Source organism: Salarias fasciatus, chromosome 18, assembly GCF_902148845.1.
Source record: "Salarias fasciatus chromosome 18, fSalaFa1.1, whole genome shotgun sequence".
Classification (NCBI taxonomy): Eukaryota; Metazoa; Chordata; class Actinopteri; order Blenniiformes; family Blenniidae; genus Salarias; species Salarias fasciatus.
Window position 1 is genome coordinate 14,471,983 of NC_043762.1, and position 18,150 is coordinate 14,490,132.

At 40.8% G+C, this 18,150-nt stretch overlaps 2 protein-coding genes across 4 annotated transcripts; both read right to left on the reverse strand.

Moving 5' to 3' along the window:
* Nucleotides 1-532: 532 nt before the first annotated feature.
* Nucleotides 533-5,144, reverse strand: LOC115405944 (zinc finger protein 37-like). The gene is made up of 5 exons (XM_030115754.1): nucleotides 4,633-5,144; nucleotides 4,159-4,258; nucleotides 3,971-4,055; nucleotides 3,678-3,891; nucleotides 533-2,271 (listed from the first exon to the last, which is right to left on the reverse strand). The coding sequence occupies exons 1-5, from the start codon at nucleotides 4,903-4,905 to the stop codon at nucleotides 961-963; spliced, it is 1,983 nt and encodes a 660-aa protein (XP_029971614.1). The 5' UTR covers nucleotides 4,906-5,144; the 3' UTR covers nucleotides 533-960.
* Nucleotides 5,145-6,072: 928 nt separating this feature from the next.
* LOC115405945 (uncharacterized) lies at nucleotides 6,073-9,524 on the reverse strand. Of its 3 annotated transcripts, XM_030115756.1 has the most exons (4): nucleotides 8,599-9,524; nucleotides 7,995-8,189; nucleotides 7,551-7,836; nucleotides 6,073-6,084 (listed from the first exon to the last, which is right to left on the reverse strand). In XM_030115756.1, exons 1-3 carry the CDS (start codon nucleotides 9,233-9,235, stop codon nucleotides 7,559-7,561), a joined length of 1,110 nt encoding a protein of 369 aa, XP_029971616.1. In that variant the 5' UTR covers nucleotides 9,236-9,524; the 3' UTR covers nucleotides 6,073-6,084; nucleotides 7,551-7,558. The 3 variants fall into 3 exon arrangements, with proteins under 3 accessions (XP_029971616.1, XP_029971615.1, XP_029971617.1); XM_030115755.1 differs by lacking the exon at nucleotides 6,073-6,084 and having other exon boundaries at nucleotides 7,256-7,836; XM_030115757.1 differs by lacking the exon at nucleotides 6,073-6,084 and having other exon boundaries at nucleotides 7,257-7,836; nucleotides 7,995-8,186.
* Between the last annotated feature and the right edge of the window lie 8,626 nt (nucleotides 9,525-18,150).

Below are 18,150 nucleotides of genomic sequence, written 5' to 3' on the forward strand. Positions count from 1 at the left end.
GGTCAACGCAACTGCAAAGGCTATTATGGAAGTTAGTCCACCACAGAAGTTAATCATTTGTTCCACTTGGAAAGAAAGGCACTATCCTATCTTTACCAGTTATATTCTTTTGATGAGGCCTGTCTCTCTTAAAAATTTAAATAGAATCATTACAACTTCTGTCATATCAAAACAATTCACATTATACTCTGGCATTTTGAAACGATTGTAAATTGTGAACAAAAACAGCATACAGAATGCTTTCATGTCATTTTATGTCAGAGTTCTAACAGCTGATATAATAATGTTGTGGGTTATATAAAATTTTAAATGGTTCTCTGCTGCTTCAGCAGTCCCCAAAGTATGTTGCATTGTTCACTACAATCACCCATTCAAACACACCAATGTTGATTGTGGCAATGCAAAGCAGTGTGTTGCTCAAAGACATTTCAAGTACGGGATTGAGTCTCCAAAAATGCAACCAAAAGGTGATTCACTTTTCCAACAGTGCAACTCAAATTAGATTCTCAAAGTGATATTTGGAAATAAAGACTCAAGATAAATAAATAATTTATTAAAAGAAAAAACAAGAAAGGTGAGTTTCTTCCTTCTTCAGGAGCACAGGCTGCAGCAGTCTGTCTGTTCAATAGTAGTTTAAAACCTGCTGTTCACATGGTTTGTTTAGGTTCACACTGTCATAGATCACACTGAAATAATCATTGTACCAGTGTCTGCTGCGGTGTGAAAAATGTGTCTCTTATCCAGGAATATACTCTCAGACTGGTTGTATTTTGGAAGGAAAATGTTTGTTGATGCAGTCAGCAGGATTACTCATTATCAGCAGTAAAAAACATTAGTTGAAGGATAAGGCCACATTTCTGTCCACCAGATGTAATGCGTGATAAGACAAAGCCCTACTCTGTGTGACACAGGACTTCAAATCAATAACATTTCTATCTCAGTGTGTCTCTTTAAGTATTTTCAGTCACTCTTTCTTTTCCCTCCTCTCTTCCTCTTTGAGCCGTTAGGCGTTTGTCGATTGTTGCGCTTAGCTTTTTTCATTTCAGCTGGGTCAAAATCAGAGTCGCGGTCTGAAGCGTTTGTCGTTCCTCTGGATCGTCTCACACTCGCCGTGACTTTCTCGCTGCTCTTGTCTTCTTCTTCCTCCACTGAGTCGAAGAATGCGTCACTTTCAAGCAGGTCATCCTCACACTTATCACTGTGACATTTCTTCTTTGACTTATTCTGCTTTATGTTTGTAGGATTCTTGTTAGAACTTTGCTCTTCCTCTGCCGTGTTACTCTTTGGCTTTCTTAAGGATGGAATTGAGCTTCTCTTTTTCCTAGATCCATACATTGTCTCACTCTGCATCCCCTGTTCTGTCTCATGCCCCCCATTAACATTACCAAGCCCCGAGTTCATATCTGTCCTGTTTCTATCACTCTCAGCATCGACGGCGTCACTTTCTCTTTCTTTTAACACCTTTTTCTTGCGTTGAGGTGCAGGACTTGACGAGTGGTAGCTTGTCAGGTGACTCTTCAAGCTGACGTTATGGTTGAAGCTTTTGTCGCAGTGCTCACACTTGTACGGCCGCTCCCCTGTGTGCAGGCGCATGTGGGACTTCAGGTGGCTCGCCTGGTTGAAGCCGCGCTGGCACTCCGGACACTTGAAAGGCTTTTCCCCGGTGTGCACGACTAAGTGTCTCTGGAGAGAACATCCCCGTGCGAACTGGATTCCACAGACGTGACATTTCAGCTGGATGGGGCCTCTGTGCTCTTCCAGGTGGTTGGCGCGCTGCCGACTTGTGGCAAACCACTTTGAGCAGTCTGGACATTTATAGGGCTTTCCTTGAGTGACGTGGATCTGCTCGTGCGCCACTTTGTCCACCTTTGTCTTGAATGTAATGTGGCAGTATTTGCAGCGGTGCTCGTAGTTTGCGTCGTGGATTCGGCTGTGGCAGTTCAAAGAAACCTCGCTGACGCACCTCTTGCCACAGATGTTGCAGGAAAAGGGCTTGATTTTGTGCTCACAGGTGTGATTGTGCCGTCTGCGAAAGAACTTCCCACAATCCGGGCAGAGCTGGCTGTGTTTGTGCTGAGGAACATCATGTCCAGTGTTTTCACTTGCACTCTCGTTATTTTCCACCGGATGCCAGTCGCCATCGGATGAATCTGCATCACTGGGACCATTCCACTCCTCTGCTTCTGTCACGGACTCACTCTCCTCATCCATAACGGCAACGATCTCACTGACACCGTTGTTGCTGCTGTTGGTGGGATCTGGTGAAACACACTGTGAAGAATGAAAGAACAGAAAGCAGTATTTCCATTTCAGTTTAAACACAAATATATGTGTCCCAATTCACCTGAGTTTCCAGGGTGCTAACAAAATTATTCCTTCCTTCATGGTGAATCAAGGTTATTCATTAAAACAGATCAAATGAATGTATTTTACATTCCAAGAGCAGTCACTTCTCACATACACAGGGAATCTCTACACAGTTTGCTTCACAGAAAGGAGCACATTTTGGCTGGATGTCAGACTTCCTGTATTGTCATAATAAAAGATATTACAGAAAACAAACAAGCTCTATAGTATCAAACTGAAAAGTGGTGAAAAAATTAAAAGAATGTATCTATTTACTTTGATTTTTTTCCATAAAGGAAACTTTCTTTCTTTCAGACAAGTAATTAAATAATGAATACCTCAAGATAATGTCATGATTTTTCAAAACAACAAATCATGAGGAAAAAGAGTGTAGTGTAGGTTTTATTATGATGAATTTATTTATCTGTCAAACATTTTGTTCTTTTTTTTTCAATGCTTCACAAATGAAGATAACCTGTAATTTTTAATTACTTTTAAAGCAATTATTATGGGTATTTTTGACAATTTGAGTAAATAACTTAAATAAATGTTGAATAATCATTTGTAGTGATTGAAATTTTGAATGAAGAGAGTCATTTTTAAATGTAAAACTGTGATTGAAACTTTTGAGTATTTAATACATGTAGTGGTTATCAGCTATCAGTGGGTCCCCTGGGCTCCCGACACGAAGTAACCCCACAGGGGGGTTTCTTTCCTGTTTGTCCTGTTATATGTTAAGCAGATGTGCCTCCCCCTGACCGGGTGTAATCTCCAAAAGGTCTGTATGCTATTCTTCTGATGCATCGGCAGCCACAGGGGGTTGAAGTGGGTTGGGTTGTTGGAGTTTCTGTTCCTTTGTCACTTCACATGTTAAATATGTGTCCCTTCCTGACTGAGGGCAGCCTCTCTAAGACATGTTAATGACAATGAATGTCTGCCCCTGGATGCAGGGGCTCAGAATGGCAGGACAGGGTTTAATATCAGTCTCAAAACTTCAGAACTCACGCTGAACTGAGCAGCGGTGACTTCTCTCCTGTTGCAAGTGGAATAAAAGGAATCAATAAGGAACTAATCGTTGGTGCATTTATTAATAGAATTTCCACAACAAAAACTTAGAAAGTGTTATCGATGTTTAGATGCAATAGAAAGAAAGTAGATGACTGCAGTAGTGAATCCAACACAAACAGATTTAGATTTTTTCCTTTCTAGCTTAAGCTGGACAAATGTGACTGGTTCTCGGATCTCTCACAGCTGAGACTGTGGCTTCGTATGTGACCGCACAGACGAGGGAGAGTGTGGGCGTTATTGTTAAATAAATCTTGGTGTCTTACCTGGTGAGCTGTTGTGAAGCGATCATTAAGCTGACTGTGCCACTGGTTCTTGTAGTCACACTGAAGGCACTGCTGGTTCAAGATGATGAGGACGCCACTGACGACCCTCTCAACCTTTATTTTTGAATCACAGCTTGGACATTTACTGCTAAACAACTGGAGGAGTTGGTTTTCATTCACGATGTACTTCCCTTTCATCCGAAGAAGTGTTACTCTGAAAGGTAGAAATTAAACACAGTTAGGTCACAGGTTTAAAAACATAAACATTCAAGGGAGCTGACTGTATAACTTACTTTTCTTTGATCATTTCAATGTTCACAATTTTCTGTAGCATCTGACCATAATCAGGTACGTTGTCCAGCTCTGTGCTTTCTGGAACTGCAATAAATTCAGGTTTATCATCAACATGGGTAGAAAATATTTCAGCAAATTCTAACTTCATTTTTTTTTTTTAAATTATAGACAACAAATCAAAACTTACAGATGTCAGTGTCAGGCGTTTCTGACTTTGACAGTGAACTGTCACTTTCACACCTTTCTGGTTGATCACAGCGAGAAGTTTCAGTAGCTTCATGAGATTCCTGCGCAAAGCATCAAAACAGCCTTTAAATCCAACAAAATACAACACTGGTGCTTGAGTAGCATATATCTTGTTTTTAATTAAATCATCCATCCATGTTCTGTACAGCATCATCCTGTTCAGAGGTACTAAAGCCAATCCCATCTAATTATGTGGTAATGCAGGTTTCACCGCTGGATGGGTCAATGACAGGACAAACACAGAGCATCCAAAAACCTCAAAATGTTGGTCTTGAGACCACAACAGGAAGACGTTCCAGTGCTCCCGAGCATGAATTGGATAAAGTAGTACAGTACCAGGCAAAAGAATAATAATTTTTCCTGAATCACAACATCTGGATTTCACTGAAGTGGCAACTGCATATTCCTGTCTCACCTGATGCACCTCTGCATCTGATTCAGGACTCAGTGATGGGACAGCTCCAGACTTTAGCCGAGCCTTTCCAGTCTCTGCTGTGGTATTTTCAAAACAGTCATCTTTAAAATGTTCAGAACAGATACTGATCTCAGTCCAGGAGGACTCTTTCAGCCGCTGCCCGTTGACTTCTAACACGAACTGGACCCACTCCAGCCTCTTCTCCGGATCTTCTGGGAGTTTGAACCGCTGGGCGCTGCGACGAAACGAGTTGCATCCGGCCACCGAGCACATCCCGGATCCTTCTGCGCCTCCTCCTGATTTTAGACAGATGTTTAATCCTCGTAGTGGTTCCTCGAGATCATCTGACAACAGAATAAACAAGCAGCTCGCGCCTGCTCTTCAGAACCTCTTTTTAGAGAGAAACTAAAGTGGACTCGGATTTGTTGATATTCCGGGGAAAAAAATCTTTAAGACGCCTGCGTTATGCGTGGATATATTTTCACGTAATATTGAGAAAATTTGACATTTGTTTGTAGAGACAAATGGGAAGTCCATGATGACGCCCTGGGAGCGTCAGTCTACGTCATCTCTGCGCGCCACAACAACAATGGAGGATGGCAGTGTTCAGTTCTCCGAACAAACAGGCTTTAAAATATTTAAAATGAGAATAAACACCACAGACAGTGTTTCTAATAGAACAATAATGTGCGAAAAGAGGTGAGCATCAAATCGACACCTTGTCATTGAGGAAATTAATGGCTAAACGATGGATAATTGTAAGTAACTTGTCCTTTTTAAATGCTTAAAAGTGTAATTTAAATGCATAAATCCTGATTAAAATGTTTTTCGAAAATAAGTACTGTACGGTGTGGTAATAAAACTTTGAGAGGTTTCCCCTGTGACATTCCATGGCATGTGTCATTTCACCTTTCATTTTTAATATTGTTTCAGATGACCACGCTGTGTCTGTGTGCTCCAGTCTGCCTCAGCACAATCCTCCAAAAAGCACATTGATGCCAAATTACGAAGTGGTAAGTACGCATCACATTATATAACATTGTAAACATGTATAAATCTATAGCAAGAAGATTTTAACATCATGGATAGTTTTATTGGCATTATGTGTCCCGTATATTTAAATTATAGGCACTCTTCCCATTTTGCATCAATATAAAGTGTAAAAAGCAGACAAACTGTACAAATAAGATAAATTATTAGGTAACACGAAACGGGATTGCATGTGATAGCAATATTAAAAAGCCTGTATCTTGGTGAGCTGTTCACTACACAAATCTCAGTTCCAGTGGATTTATCAGTCTGGTCATAACCTCCTTTGGTCAGTCCTTATCTTATTTAAGTTTTCTATTTCCAATCACTGAAATCATCTGCAACCGGACTGAAAGCTTTCTACATTTATTCCACTCTCCTCTTCTACAAATACCATACAGCCAATAATGAAGAAACACTGCACTTGCTTTTAGCTTTGATTGATTTGTTTCTTAATGTAAATCACTGTGAACACTATTATTACTACTTTCTTTCTTTGAAGGTTGTGTGACACTGTTTTATTGTGTGTACTGTATGCATATATTTGTTTCTGTGTTCTTCTTCATGTCCCTTTGTTGCCTCTTGACCAGGTCATCATGGTAAATGAGAACTTGTTCTCGACTGACCGAAGGTAAAATAACTAAATTAAGTAGTGTTACATGTAATCCTGAAAGGTTAAATGGTTTGCCGCAATGGAACCAGAGCCTTGTTTAAGATTTCTGTCATTGATGTGTTATTGCCTCTCATTTGTTATTGTTTCAAATAACCAAACTGTGTCCATGAGCCCAAATCTACTCAAGCAGGAGCTTCTAAAAAGCAGATTTTTGTCAAATGATGATGTGGTAATTCGGTATCACATAATATCACGCTGTAAACATATTTAATTCCATAACATGAAGAGTTATGAACTTTAACATAATGTAAATTTACTCATAATTTATCAGTGTACACTGGAACTTTCACATTTTAAGTTGTTACTGTATTATTTCTTAAAATGTTACAGAATTTAATCTAAAGTCAAACATGTAATTCATTAAAATGTAATGCTGATCCGTTTTGCTCATTGATGAGAAAATACTATTTAACAAACTGCACTGCGCCGTCGCTCTAATCTGAAGATTTACACAGCTGTGGGTAACAATATTAGGCTGTCAGATGCAGCTGAGACTCAGTTATGAGAACTACTTTTGAAAAACAGTTCTTGTCTCGGACACGCCCCACCTCACTTATAAAAATTATACTCTCCTGTGTCTCAGTTGATTCTTTACTAAACACTGTACCTGAACCAGTTCCTTGCTGCAAATAAAACTTAACTAAGATCTTTGACTTTGTTTTTGTTCTGTTTTGCTTCGCAAAAATTCTCCTGACACACATGCGTAGTGTATGCTGGCTGAATGATCAGGAAAACTGTTTTTCAACCTCCACCTTTTTGTTATTTACCACCTCAAGATATGCAACTCAGTGAAAACCTCTGAAAGATCTCTCCTTAGTATTGTGAACTGCCATCGTGCTCTTGTAAAGCATTCAGAAAATTATGCTCCCATCTTCTCAGTGGTCATGAATTAAGACAAGGTGTTAAGTTTTAAATATGACTGTCGTTTCTGTATTATTGCACCAGCAGAATATCGGTTTATTTCACTGCATTGCCTGCCCTGCACTATACTATTTAGGTACGAATAAACTAAAACAAATGTTTAAATAGGTGGCAGACCCTGGATAAACAGATAAAACAAAATTCTCAGCATCTTTCTACTTTACATGTCTCCCAGCCTTTCATGGCTTCATTATACTCAAATGGGAAGTAATTTATATGTCTTGGAATATCTTTATTTTTAAACAAAACTATATACATACGTTCAACATGTTGAGATTTTTGGGATTTTCTGTACAGAAAAAGTCAGTCCAATGTAGGGTGTGTTGGTTGCTGTGAGGTTTCCGTCAATCTAAGAAGCAACATGCCGAGCAATTTATGAAATGTATCCTGTCTGCGTCTTTCTTCAGCTGCCTCGGCCCGTTGTCGCTCGCGCTCTTCGGCTTCTCTGGCATTCTGCTCCTTGAGCATCGCAAGCAGCTGATTCATGGTTTTCTGGCTGGTTCGGCGGTCCTCCTCGTCTTTTTGGAGCAGCTGCTTCACCAAACGCTGCAGGCTTGGCTCCTCCCTCTTTCTCTTCCGTGCTAAAAGAAAATTTAAAAAATAAGACAGGAGTTGCAGATTTAGTGTGTTTTCTGTTACATTATATTAATGTGTCAGCAATTCCTGTCTTATATATCAAGCATGCAGAGATAAAACGTATTACATGGCACAGTAAACAGTTTAGTACATGTGCTCCCACCTGGTCTGGGTAAAGGAGAGCTGGGTTGGCTTGTGTAGCTGGTTGATGGCTTGGAGCTGCTGGTTGAAAGGCAAGGAGGAGATGTGCAGGTTGGCGGAGGACAAGGAGAGCCTGAAGTCGAACAATCTGTGGATATGCTGCTGGTGGAAGGGGCTTCATTTAAAAATCCTTCTTCTGGCCCATCAAGTGCAGCTGCTTCAAAACAGAGCAGAACAATATTTTAGATAAAATATCAGATTTTTCTCTTCATAGTAAGACCACTTAAAGCATAAAACCATCATAGCAGAAACTCTGAAATGTGGACTGAGGTTAAATTTGACCATTAACCACATGTTGCACTGGGAGAACATGCAAACTCCCCCAAGCTTGGACTCGAATTGTAACTATGTTGCAGGGGGGGTGAGAGTGCTAACCACTGCACCACTATCTCTTGAACAGACTGGTAATGATGAAAAATTATCTGGTAACATCTGAAATGTGTAGTATATTAAATATCTGCATTAATTCCAATATACTACATTAAATGATTGCAGCCCCTGTAGGATGTCAGTGCACGGTTATAATATCTCCATGTTTATCCAGTGTTTATGGTTTTGCTACCGACCCTCTGCCTTGATGGTTGTGTCAGTAGCAGGGCTGCGGCCTCTGCTCTGGGGGATGACTCCCTCCAGCCCGGCTGCAGCCGCCGGATTGGCCGCAAACTCCGGCCGGTGTCCGAGGATGGCGTCCATCTTCTCGTACCATTTGTTGGTCTTCCTTTCGTAGCCGCTCCTGATGTTTTGATCCTTCACCTTCTTGTAGTCCTGCTTGAGCTTCTTGATCTTCTCGCGGCACTGCTTGGCCGTGCGGTGGACCCCCCGCAGCGCCAGCTGTTCAGAGATGCTGGCGTACACCTTCAGGTTCCTCCTGGTGTCGTCCCGCTGGATCTCCCTGCAGCCGAACAGGTGCAGCAGATCCCGGACCTCGCTGTCGGTCCACTTCTCGGTGCTGCCCTCCATCTGCGACGGCACGGCGCCGGACTTGAGCCGCGCCTCTCCGGCGGACACGGTGGGGCTCTCCAGGCAGTCCTCGGCGAAATGCTCGCAGCAGATGCTGATCTCGGTCCAGGAGGACTCCTTCAGACGCTGTCCGTTCACCTCCAGCACGAACTGGACCCACTCCAGCCTCCTCTCCGGGTCCTCCGGGAGCCGGAAGCGCTCAACGCCGCGACGCCACGAGTCACATCCGACCACCGAGCACATCCCGGAGGGACCCTCCGACACCCGGGCTCCGCTCCCCCGAACTGCGCCCCGATCTGTGGCGATGAACCGAACTCCACCGGGCCACGGGCATGCGGTAAACAAGCGGCTCCTGCCGGTTTAGAGCCGTATCACCGTCAACCAACCGGACTACCGAGTGGGACAGCTACTGGAACAGGATTCATACGGACGCTTTCAGGGGTATCCATTAAAAAAATAAAGAAAATGCGTCAGTGAGGAGGAGAAATTCTCTCTTTAAACCTACAGTCACAGGTTTGTGCTATCGTAAACATGGAAGCTAAAGAGACGAGGCGGAGCTCCGCGGCGGGTATGCTTGATTTCGTGTCAGGCGTACATCAAATACTCGTAAATAGGAATTTGCTAAATAAAGTTACATCCTTTATGGGGAATACGCACCTGGAGAAAACACACACGCGGGCTCGACTCGAACCAGCCAACAAATTCTTAATTAGACAAAAAAGTGTTAGTCGTTTTGGTGAAATAGTTTAGAATTGATATCACAGAATTAATGCTTGAAAAGGGACTTGTGCACATTTAAGATCCTGGACCTGTTTAGTTTCATTCAAGTTTTACTTTGACCACAGCGTGTTTTACTGAAGTATCTGTTAAGTATTTTATGTCACATCAGGCTCTGTGTGTTTAAAAAAAAAAAAACAATAACTCCACACTCAACCAGTGGGAGCTGAATAAAACCACACAGTCGGCAGAAGTGGGCGGGGCTTCCGGAACAGATGCGAACGTTTTGTTGATGAGCGTACACCGGACAGAAGGAGCTCCTGTCAACTCGCTGAAAGGTGAACTCGCTGCACTATGATGTCAACTCACTGCCAGGGGTCAACGTCATGATAGCTCACTGCACTATTGTACCACAGTTGTAGAACATGTTTATATGAAGAATAAAGAAATATATATAGTCAGTAGGGATAAAATGTCACTTGCATAAATCCTTACAGTAGTAAAAGTGTGACAATCAGGATCTTATACAAATTACAACATCAGATTTAAGTAGTTTAAAAAAAATCTGAGCAATTTATTTTCACTTTGAATTTTATTTAAGGTCAGTGGGTCCTATTGTTTAACCCTAAATATTAAAAATGTGTTGATCCTATTTGGTTCAGCCTTCAGGGCCACAAACTCACCTGCAAATGTTTCTCTGGACTCATCTCTGTCTTTTTCGACTGCTCGTCTGAAGATTCATGCAAATACATACCTTGAATAATAGAATAAAATTATTACAATGTCTATAACATTCAGATTACATTAACGTCCTAATACATTTTCGCTTTGCAAGAAAAACTTTTGTTAGTTATATCTTAATTATGTTATGATAAAAACATGTTGACGTGCAGTGAGTTGACTGATGATTTTCATAACTATGTGTCATGAAGTCAACCAAAGTTACTCAAGTTCTTTTTAAAACTTTTTCAAAAATACAAGCAAAAGCAGCTGCATTCAGGAAACAATTAGACGTGCGGGTGTCTCTCATCTGGCCAGGGAGGCTAAACCAGTCACCGGAGGGTCCAATCCAAAGGTCTGTAAGGCCACATGAAAGATAATGAGCCCATCATTGCAGTCATATGATATGTGAAAGCTATCAAGGTGAATTTCTTAAAATTAAAAGAAGAAAAACAACAGTAGCATAATGCTAATAATATTTCTTTCCTCCAAAAAACTTCTTCATTTTTTTTTGCTAGGAAATTAAATGACTGTGAACGTGTTCATCTAATTTGGGAATAATTAAAAAAGAACACTATGAAAACAAATGGAGGACCCCAAAATCTGGTATTGAGATGAAGATCTATGGTGAAGTCGAGCTCTCACAGTGTTCTCATAACCCAAAGTCATGATTCCAGGGGCTCATGAAATGTTAATTTCCCACTGAACAATTGGGATATTTCCCTGCAAAATGCATCAATATAAGCAATACTCTTTTAAAAAAAATAATAATGTAACTTGTTTTTGAAACTTTATGTTAATTACAGGCCACAAATATTCCTTATATTTTAGTTTTTTCTGTAGATTTGGTACATTTTGTAGTTACTGTGTTTTGAGGCGGCCGTGTGCGCTGACATGCATGTTCGTAAACACACCAGCGGATGGTGCCCTCGAGCTTTAAAACTTAAGGACCATCATACACAGTACAATAAACCTGGAGTAGAACTTATTGCTCTTAAGGTCCATGACATAGATTGGTAATAAACACATGTGACTCATTCGAAATATATTTATGGAGTCACGTGTTTAAGTTTAACGGGTCCAATAAAAAAAAAATATGTTGCAAATTGTGGTTTGCCTCCAGCACACACCAAGCTTTTCTACAGATAAATAGATGCTTTATCTCTCATTCTTAGTAGATTTGCTGTGATGTTGTGAACATGAGCTGTGAAGCAGTTATCGGCTTTTATCTCTCATCAGGAAGAGCAGGTGTTTTTCAGTAGGAGGACCAAATCTTTTGCGTCTCAGGAGTGTGTAAATACTCCCTAACAGATCTGGCCCTTAAACACCGTTTGTCGTGAGTCTTTTTATTGACAGTATTAGTTGCTGATATTGTGATGCATTATGCATTTTCATCTGTTGCCTTGCAGTTTTATTCGTACTACTTTTGAAAATCCGTCTCTCGCCTGTTTCATTCACAAACTGCTGACATCTAGAGACCATAGAACTTTTTTCCACAAAGTAAGTGATGTAACTTTAGCTGAATTGATTAACTTCAGCGGAAGTGAATGAGTAAATCAGTCATCAGACTCAGAGCCTCACAAGCTGTGCACGCTGCTAACCTTTCAAAGTGCATTCACTATGTGTAAATGGAACATTTCATTAGAATCTCTTGTAAAACTGATGAAAATCACACCCATTGAGCCATTTCAGGTCAAACTTTTTTCTACATTACTTAATTCTCCCTTAAAGGTTGCTTATATAATCTGAAGATAATGCATCGATCAGGTACACAATGGAAAACACTCGGCCAAAGGTGTTGTTTGAGCAATTATGATACAACAAAGATTACCCAATAATTGACTACTGTTATTTCCTGTGTTGTAGTTCTCCCTTTAGTTGACCAGTGTTCATTTTGCAGAAAGCAAATAAAGGAGTTAGCAAAATGCAATCAAATGAATGGTGAAGACAGGCTCAACTGAGGGAGATGATTAAAAGCAAAGCAACACTTATTCTCCCAGAGGAATATATGAACTGTGAGCAACATTTAGGAAAAACCTGAAAGCCTTGATTTAAGAGTAAGGTGACCTCCCAGCCACGGGAAAGACGGTATTACATTTTGTGAAGCTGACTCAGTCCACAGCGGCCACATGTGGCTGAAAGATGGACCAAGAGGGGGCGGTCGGGGGGTCGAGGGTCACCTCTGCCGGTTTAAACACACGGCCTCTGAACAAACAGGAGTGACACAACTGCAGCAGGTGGCGACGAGCCGCTCTCCCGCCTGCACCCCCCCCTGGGGATGACGCATGCATGACCAACATCCACAGGCACGCTGAGGCCTCTATGGCAGGGGAACATTAAAAAAAATGATACGGATTTGTAGATTTACTCCCCTGCTGGGTGTTTTGAAGACCCCTGCCTCCTGAGTATCTGACAAGTTATTCCATGTGTTCATTAATCAAGCGCAGCATCTATCTGCCCTGAGGAGGTCAGTCAGTCAGTCAATCTTTCAACACAGCACTTTTACTTTCATTTGGATCCTTCTGTTTGCGTGTGTGTGCACGTCTTTGATCTGCACACAGCGGCTGTTATCGTTTTTTTTTATATTGTAGGATATCACCGTGATAACTTTTTCACCATTTTGAGGAAAATAAATAAACTTTAGCCTTTTGCTGTCTGACTCTGTTTTCATTCACAAACACTCCAATCACTGAGTGTGGTGAAACTTCAAAGGCTTTTTTTTGCTTATTAGGAATGTGCTGTTAAATTGGGGCAATAAACTCTGACGCCACACGCAAACACAGCGTGAGGCGATCATTTCCACGGCTCACGCAGCAACAAACCCATTCCTCGCATTGCGACTGTGCTTCATTGGGAGGTTCCCACTGGCTCCCAGCCTGAGAAAAGACCTCCAAAAAGTGTAGAAAGTGTAATTTTCTTGGATTTTTTTTTTTTTTTTTTTTTTTGCGCACAGAGGAATTTCACCCTCTGACTCACATTTACATTCTATCCTCCTCCATCATACCAATTCTGGGAAGAAAAAAAAGAGAGGGAGAGAGAAAGAGGCAGCAGTGGAAACATGTCAGCTGCCTTTCACATTCGCTGAGGAATGTTGGCGAGTCTTCACAATGTTGTCAGTCAGTACACCAGATAAGAGCTCTCAGTTCATAAATAAGATTGATGGCATTGCATACCGCCAGTTCCTGCTCTGTGTTTTCCCATACGCACTTTCCTGTCAGAAGCATCTGCGCTATCTCACCGCCTCATATCCTCTCAGTCCAAGTCCAGGCTTGCTGAGGTGTTTTAACATGGTCTCCGTCCAATTATCAAACACACAGAAACAGCATGTGGACTGACCCTGGGGTTGTGTATGAGTATGAGGAGCAGAAATGTTTGTTTGACTTTAGGTGATTCTGTAAGACTTTGTGAATTGGTTTCACCTGTTTTGCATAAAAGTCCTCCTCAAGGGAACAATCTGAAGATAATTTTGTGCAGAATTTCCACAAGAAGCGTCCATATTTGATACCAATGTTTCTTTCAAATTAATAACGGTTAGTTGATGACCATCCAAGAATTAAATACCTGTGTTGAATTCCACTTGTGCGTCAGGAATTTGTTAAATCCACAGTATTGCAACACGCATCTACTTCACATATTAACTGACCCACTTTACATGTTGTCCCCCCAGTCAAAGCACATGATTAATGCACGAAAAACACACACTGTGCACACAAAACTCGTGCAAATGATGGATTGCAGTTGGCAACCGTTTTCAAACAGGCTCACAATGTATCCAATGATTCATAATTACAGTATTTCTTCTACTGCTGCACTATACTGTGGGATAAAGGAGCACAAAGGTATGTGGACCAAGTTAAAAAAAAAACAAACAAACAATAAAATGTTTCTCATAAACAAAATATACCTGTTTCATTCAAGTTGATTTCATCCAGTTGGAGCCTATTCCAGCTAACAAGCTGGAGACAGTCATTCACACACATAATTCAGATTCTCTAGTTAATCTCATCAGTGTACGCCACGTCTTTCTGTTGTCAAAGGAAGCTGTAGAAACCAGAAAAATCACCCAGGAGGACATGCAAACCCCACATGTGGTATGCTACCTTTCAGTTAAATGGTGTAAACTTGAATTATCAAAACAATTTTTGCTAGATTAAATAAAGTAATGGTTAAATTGATTAGATTAGCAAATAAACATTGCTGAATCCTACTTTTGTCCTTATTGTGAGGAAGCAGGAGCTCAAAAAATGCACAGTAAGTTTAGTTTGCCAGTGTAGATTGCTACAATGAAGGGCAGCTCAGAAGAGCAACCAAACATGGATCCCTCCATTTGCTGCACCTCCACTTTACTCTTCAACAGTTACAGTCTAGTTAGTTCCAGATAAATGGAACCAAGTGAGGAAAATCCGCATCTAACTTTAATGTACCAACTACTGACTGTTTACATCCATTCTGTGTGATTTGCATGATTTACTGAAGATTGAGGAGGCATGATACTGGGAGGGCGCCATACTGATAAAAACATAAAAAACTAAAGTATATAGAGATCATAGAAGATGAGGAAAACCTCGTAATGGGAGCTTTATTTTATCACCAATGTTATGGCTGTAAAATAAAGCAGGGAAGTAAATGTTCTATGAGCTTTTTAATTTCAACAAGCCAAACCACACGGGATGATGACTAATGAACCATGTGAATGGACACTGGTGACACCATAGCATTCACTGTCAGTCACCTCATCGTTCCCATTGTTGTTACATTGTGCAAACTCCTCACCTGTGTTGCTTAGCTGCCTCAAAATGGTACAATTCTATTTCTCTGTTGTGTGAGAAAGATTTGTTTGAAAGAAGATATCACTGAGTTCCTCTTCCTCTCATCTTTACATCCAGCAGCATGTCCTGAAATAGCTCATCAGCACCTCTGGGTGTGAGATATATCGGAGCGGCAATAAAAGCACTCAGGAATGTGACTCATGTTCGCAAAGGTGCACAAGAATTTTCAAACGGTATTAGCGGCTAATCTGGGAGAAACCTGCCTTTGTCACATATAGGGTTACGTGTCCCTGTGAGAATGTGATCTATGTCAAGCACGCACTTCATGGCAAGAAGAGAACAAGAGAGCAGGCCACCCGAGAAAGTTGAACCCAAAAGAATGCGGCTCTGGTATTCATTAATGAAGAGCACTCTTCTCTGTGGTACAACGAGAGCACAGGAACCAGATAGGGTGACAACGTTAGAGAGGAGGAACACCTATATCAAGAGTCCGCAACCTTTTCAATCCAAAGAGCCATTTCTTCCTCCCATGCCTCAGATTGTAATTCACTTGCAGCTGAAAAACATATTTACCCCTCAAAAACAAGACAACACAGCTTACAGTTTTACTTCATATACCAAAACGGCAGTTAATGTTACATTTATTAGAGTAAAACACTACAATGAGAACCTGCCTTTGTTACAAATGAGGAACATAAGCCTGTTTGAGTCTTTCAAATATACACTGAAATCAGATAAAATAAGAAGTGGGAGAATAACTGAGATAATCTGACGTGCTTTTAAACACATTTTAGGTCAGGGGCCATATGAATTTAAGCTTCAAAAGTCATCTTTGTTGAGGCACAGAGTACACACAGGATGAAAATGTCTATTTTCACAGAACTAGTAATTACTATGGAAAATGACTACAATCGCAACATAAAACCAATTTTAACCATGGTTTCAGGCGCAAAATACAGTGAAATGTAAAAATAACACCTCTGATAGATGTTGCATTACACGTGTTTACAGTCTCACCCTGACTACGTGGTTTTGAGTGACTTTAATGCTGATGTCTCAACTTGGCTTTCAGCATTGTATTGTGTCTTCTGCTCTTAAAGGTGCATTGAGGAGTTTGCACGTTTTATGCGAAACAGCGCCCCCTGCAGGCCTTGGGCGTAACGCAGCTTAGTGAAAAACTCGTCCCTGTGGCTCGCGTGCACGGAAGAGGAGAACTCCGTCTTCGCTCGTTTTGTAGCGCTCAAGTAAGATTTCAGTTTCTTCTACCTGGTGGAGTCTGTGCTGGAGCTGTGGCAGTGCTAGAAGCCAGTCTGTTCTTACTTTCTGGAAGCTCCTGCTCAGTTGTTGCTCACTAAGCATCTGGCGGAGTAATGGCGGACAAAATGAAACTTAACGAGCCGGAGCGCGCATTACATCATTCCTTTCAAATTCTCCCCCAAAAAATTCTGGTGCCGGACCGGCACTGCAACTTTCAAGTGACAATTTAGCGCTGTTAGTGGTACTTGTAATGAATATGTCAGGGCACATTGTGCACATCATTAAAAATGTGTAACATATTTATGGTGGAAAATCAGTATTTTTAAGGTTGTAAAACTCATTAATGCACCTTTAAGAAATTTGTTCTAAAATAATCAGTTTTTTTCTTTTAAATTTGTACAATTTGCTTTGCAATATGGTGGGCCAGTTCACAGCCTCTTGCGAGCTAGTTTTGACCAGTGGGCCATATTAAAAAACATATTAAAAAAATACAAATATACACAAGACAAGAGGCCAGTTAATTTATTCAGGAATATTTTATTGCTTTTATGAAATGTTGAATGAATTCACCAGTAAAAACCTTCATATTGTTCAAAGTTCACAGAAATGTCCGTTTGAAGTCAACACTTCTTGGTGGGTTGTGTACAGCTTGACAAGACCGTGATTGTCAGCACATAACTTACAACAAACATACATAAAGATCTTTGGCGTCCCGCTCAAAGCACTATTTTATCTAAAATAACAATACAAACATCTGTATAAAATATATAATAATAATATTAATAATTAACCTGTTTGTTAGTTCAAAGCTCACAGTAAACAAAAAAAAAAAAAAAAAACACAGCATTTTCACCTTTTTTGCCCCACAGTGGTGACTAAAACCAGCAGAGTCGCCACACCGGGACACACACTCACAAAAAGTCATCACACATGCAAACGTACTATAAGGGGGGGGGGGGGGGGGGGGGGGGGGGGGGGAATAAGCCTCAGTAAAAGATGATGATGGAATCAACACCATGATTCAACACCATCCCAAAAATACAAACTCACAACATCGGTCTGTGTCAGTTTGGCAAAACAAAGAAATCACCTTGTATATATCACGCAGCTCACTGATCATAACCCCTTTAAAATCCCCGTAGAACCAGCTACTGAGGATCAGGACGTACAACCAGCAAGAGCATTTAAATCATCAGTGTTATCAACTTAAATTAATCAGCAAAGGGTAATCTCTCAAAGAAATGACATTACGTATTGGGAAAAGAGAGTATTTCATTAAAATCCAGATTTTTTTTTTTATAAAGGAGGGGAATGCTGGTCACATAAATAACCTCTGACTGAATATTTATCTAGAGGAGCACAAGATTAAGTTAATATTTGGGGAATGTGGATACCAGATAAGATAAATATGTAGCTTTGTAATTGGATTAGACAAAAGAAACAAAAAAAAGGGATAATTAAGGATGGGAAAGCAGCAAATATATAGATTTATATAAATATTTTGGCACACACTCTCTGAGAACATGTTGCCGTCTTACAATCCACAATACTGTCCAAGTACCTCAGAAGAAACCAATTTTCTCACTCTGCCATGCAAACCGCCTGCAGCTGCCCAGCTCGGCGAGAATAAAGCGAGACGGAGCCCAGCTCTGCCTCTAAAATGTGAAAACAGTAATTTTCGGCCTCTTTCTGCAA

Bases quoted from the DNA above. Each gene is read 5' to 3' on its own strand.
- LOC115405944 (XM_030115754.1), bottom strand. From the start codon at position 4,905: ATGTGCTCGGTGGCCGGATGCAACTCGTTTCGTCGCAGCGCCCAGCGG. The intron at 4,259-4,632 runs GTGAGACAGGAA...TGCTTTGCGCAG, and splicing joins CAGATGCAGAGGTGCATCAG to GAATCTCATGAAGCTACTGA. The intron at 4,056-4,158 runs GTAAGTTTTGAT...AATTTATTGCAG, and splicing joins AACGCCTGACACTGACATCT to TTCCAGAAAGCACAGAGCTG.
- LOC115405945 (XM_030115756.1), bottom strand. From the start codon at position 9,235: ATGTGCTCGGTGGTCGGATGTGACTCGTGGCGTCGCGGCGTTGAGCGC. The intron at 8,190-8,598 runs GTCGGTAGCAAA...TCTGTTTTGAAG, and splicing joins CACAACCATCAAGGCAGAGG to CAGCTGCACTTGATGGGCCA. The intron at 7,837-7,994 runs GTGGGAGCACAT...ATTTTCTTTTAG, and splicing joins CTCTCCTTTACCCAGACCAG to CACGGAAGAGAAAGAGGGAG.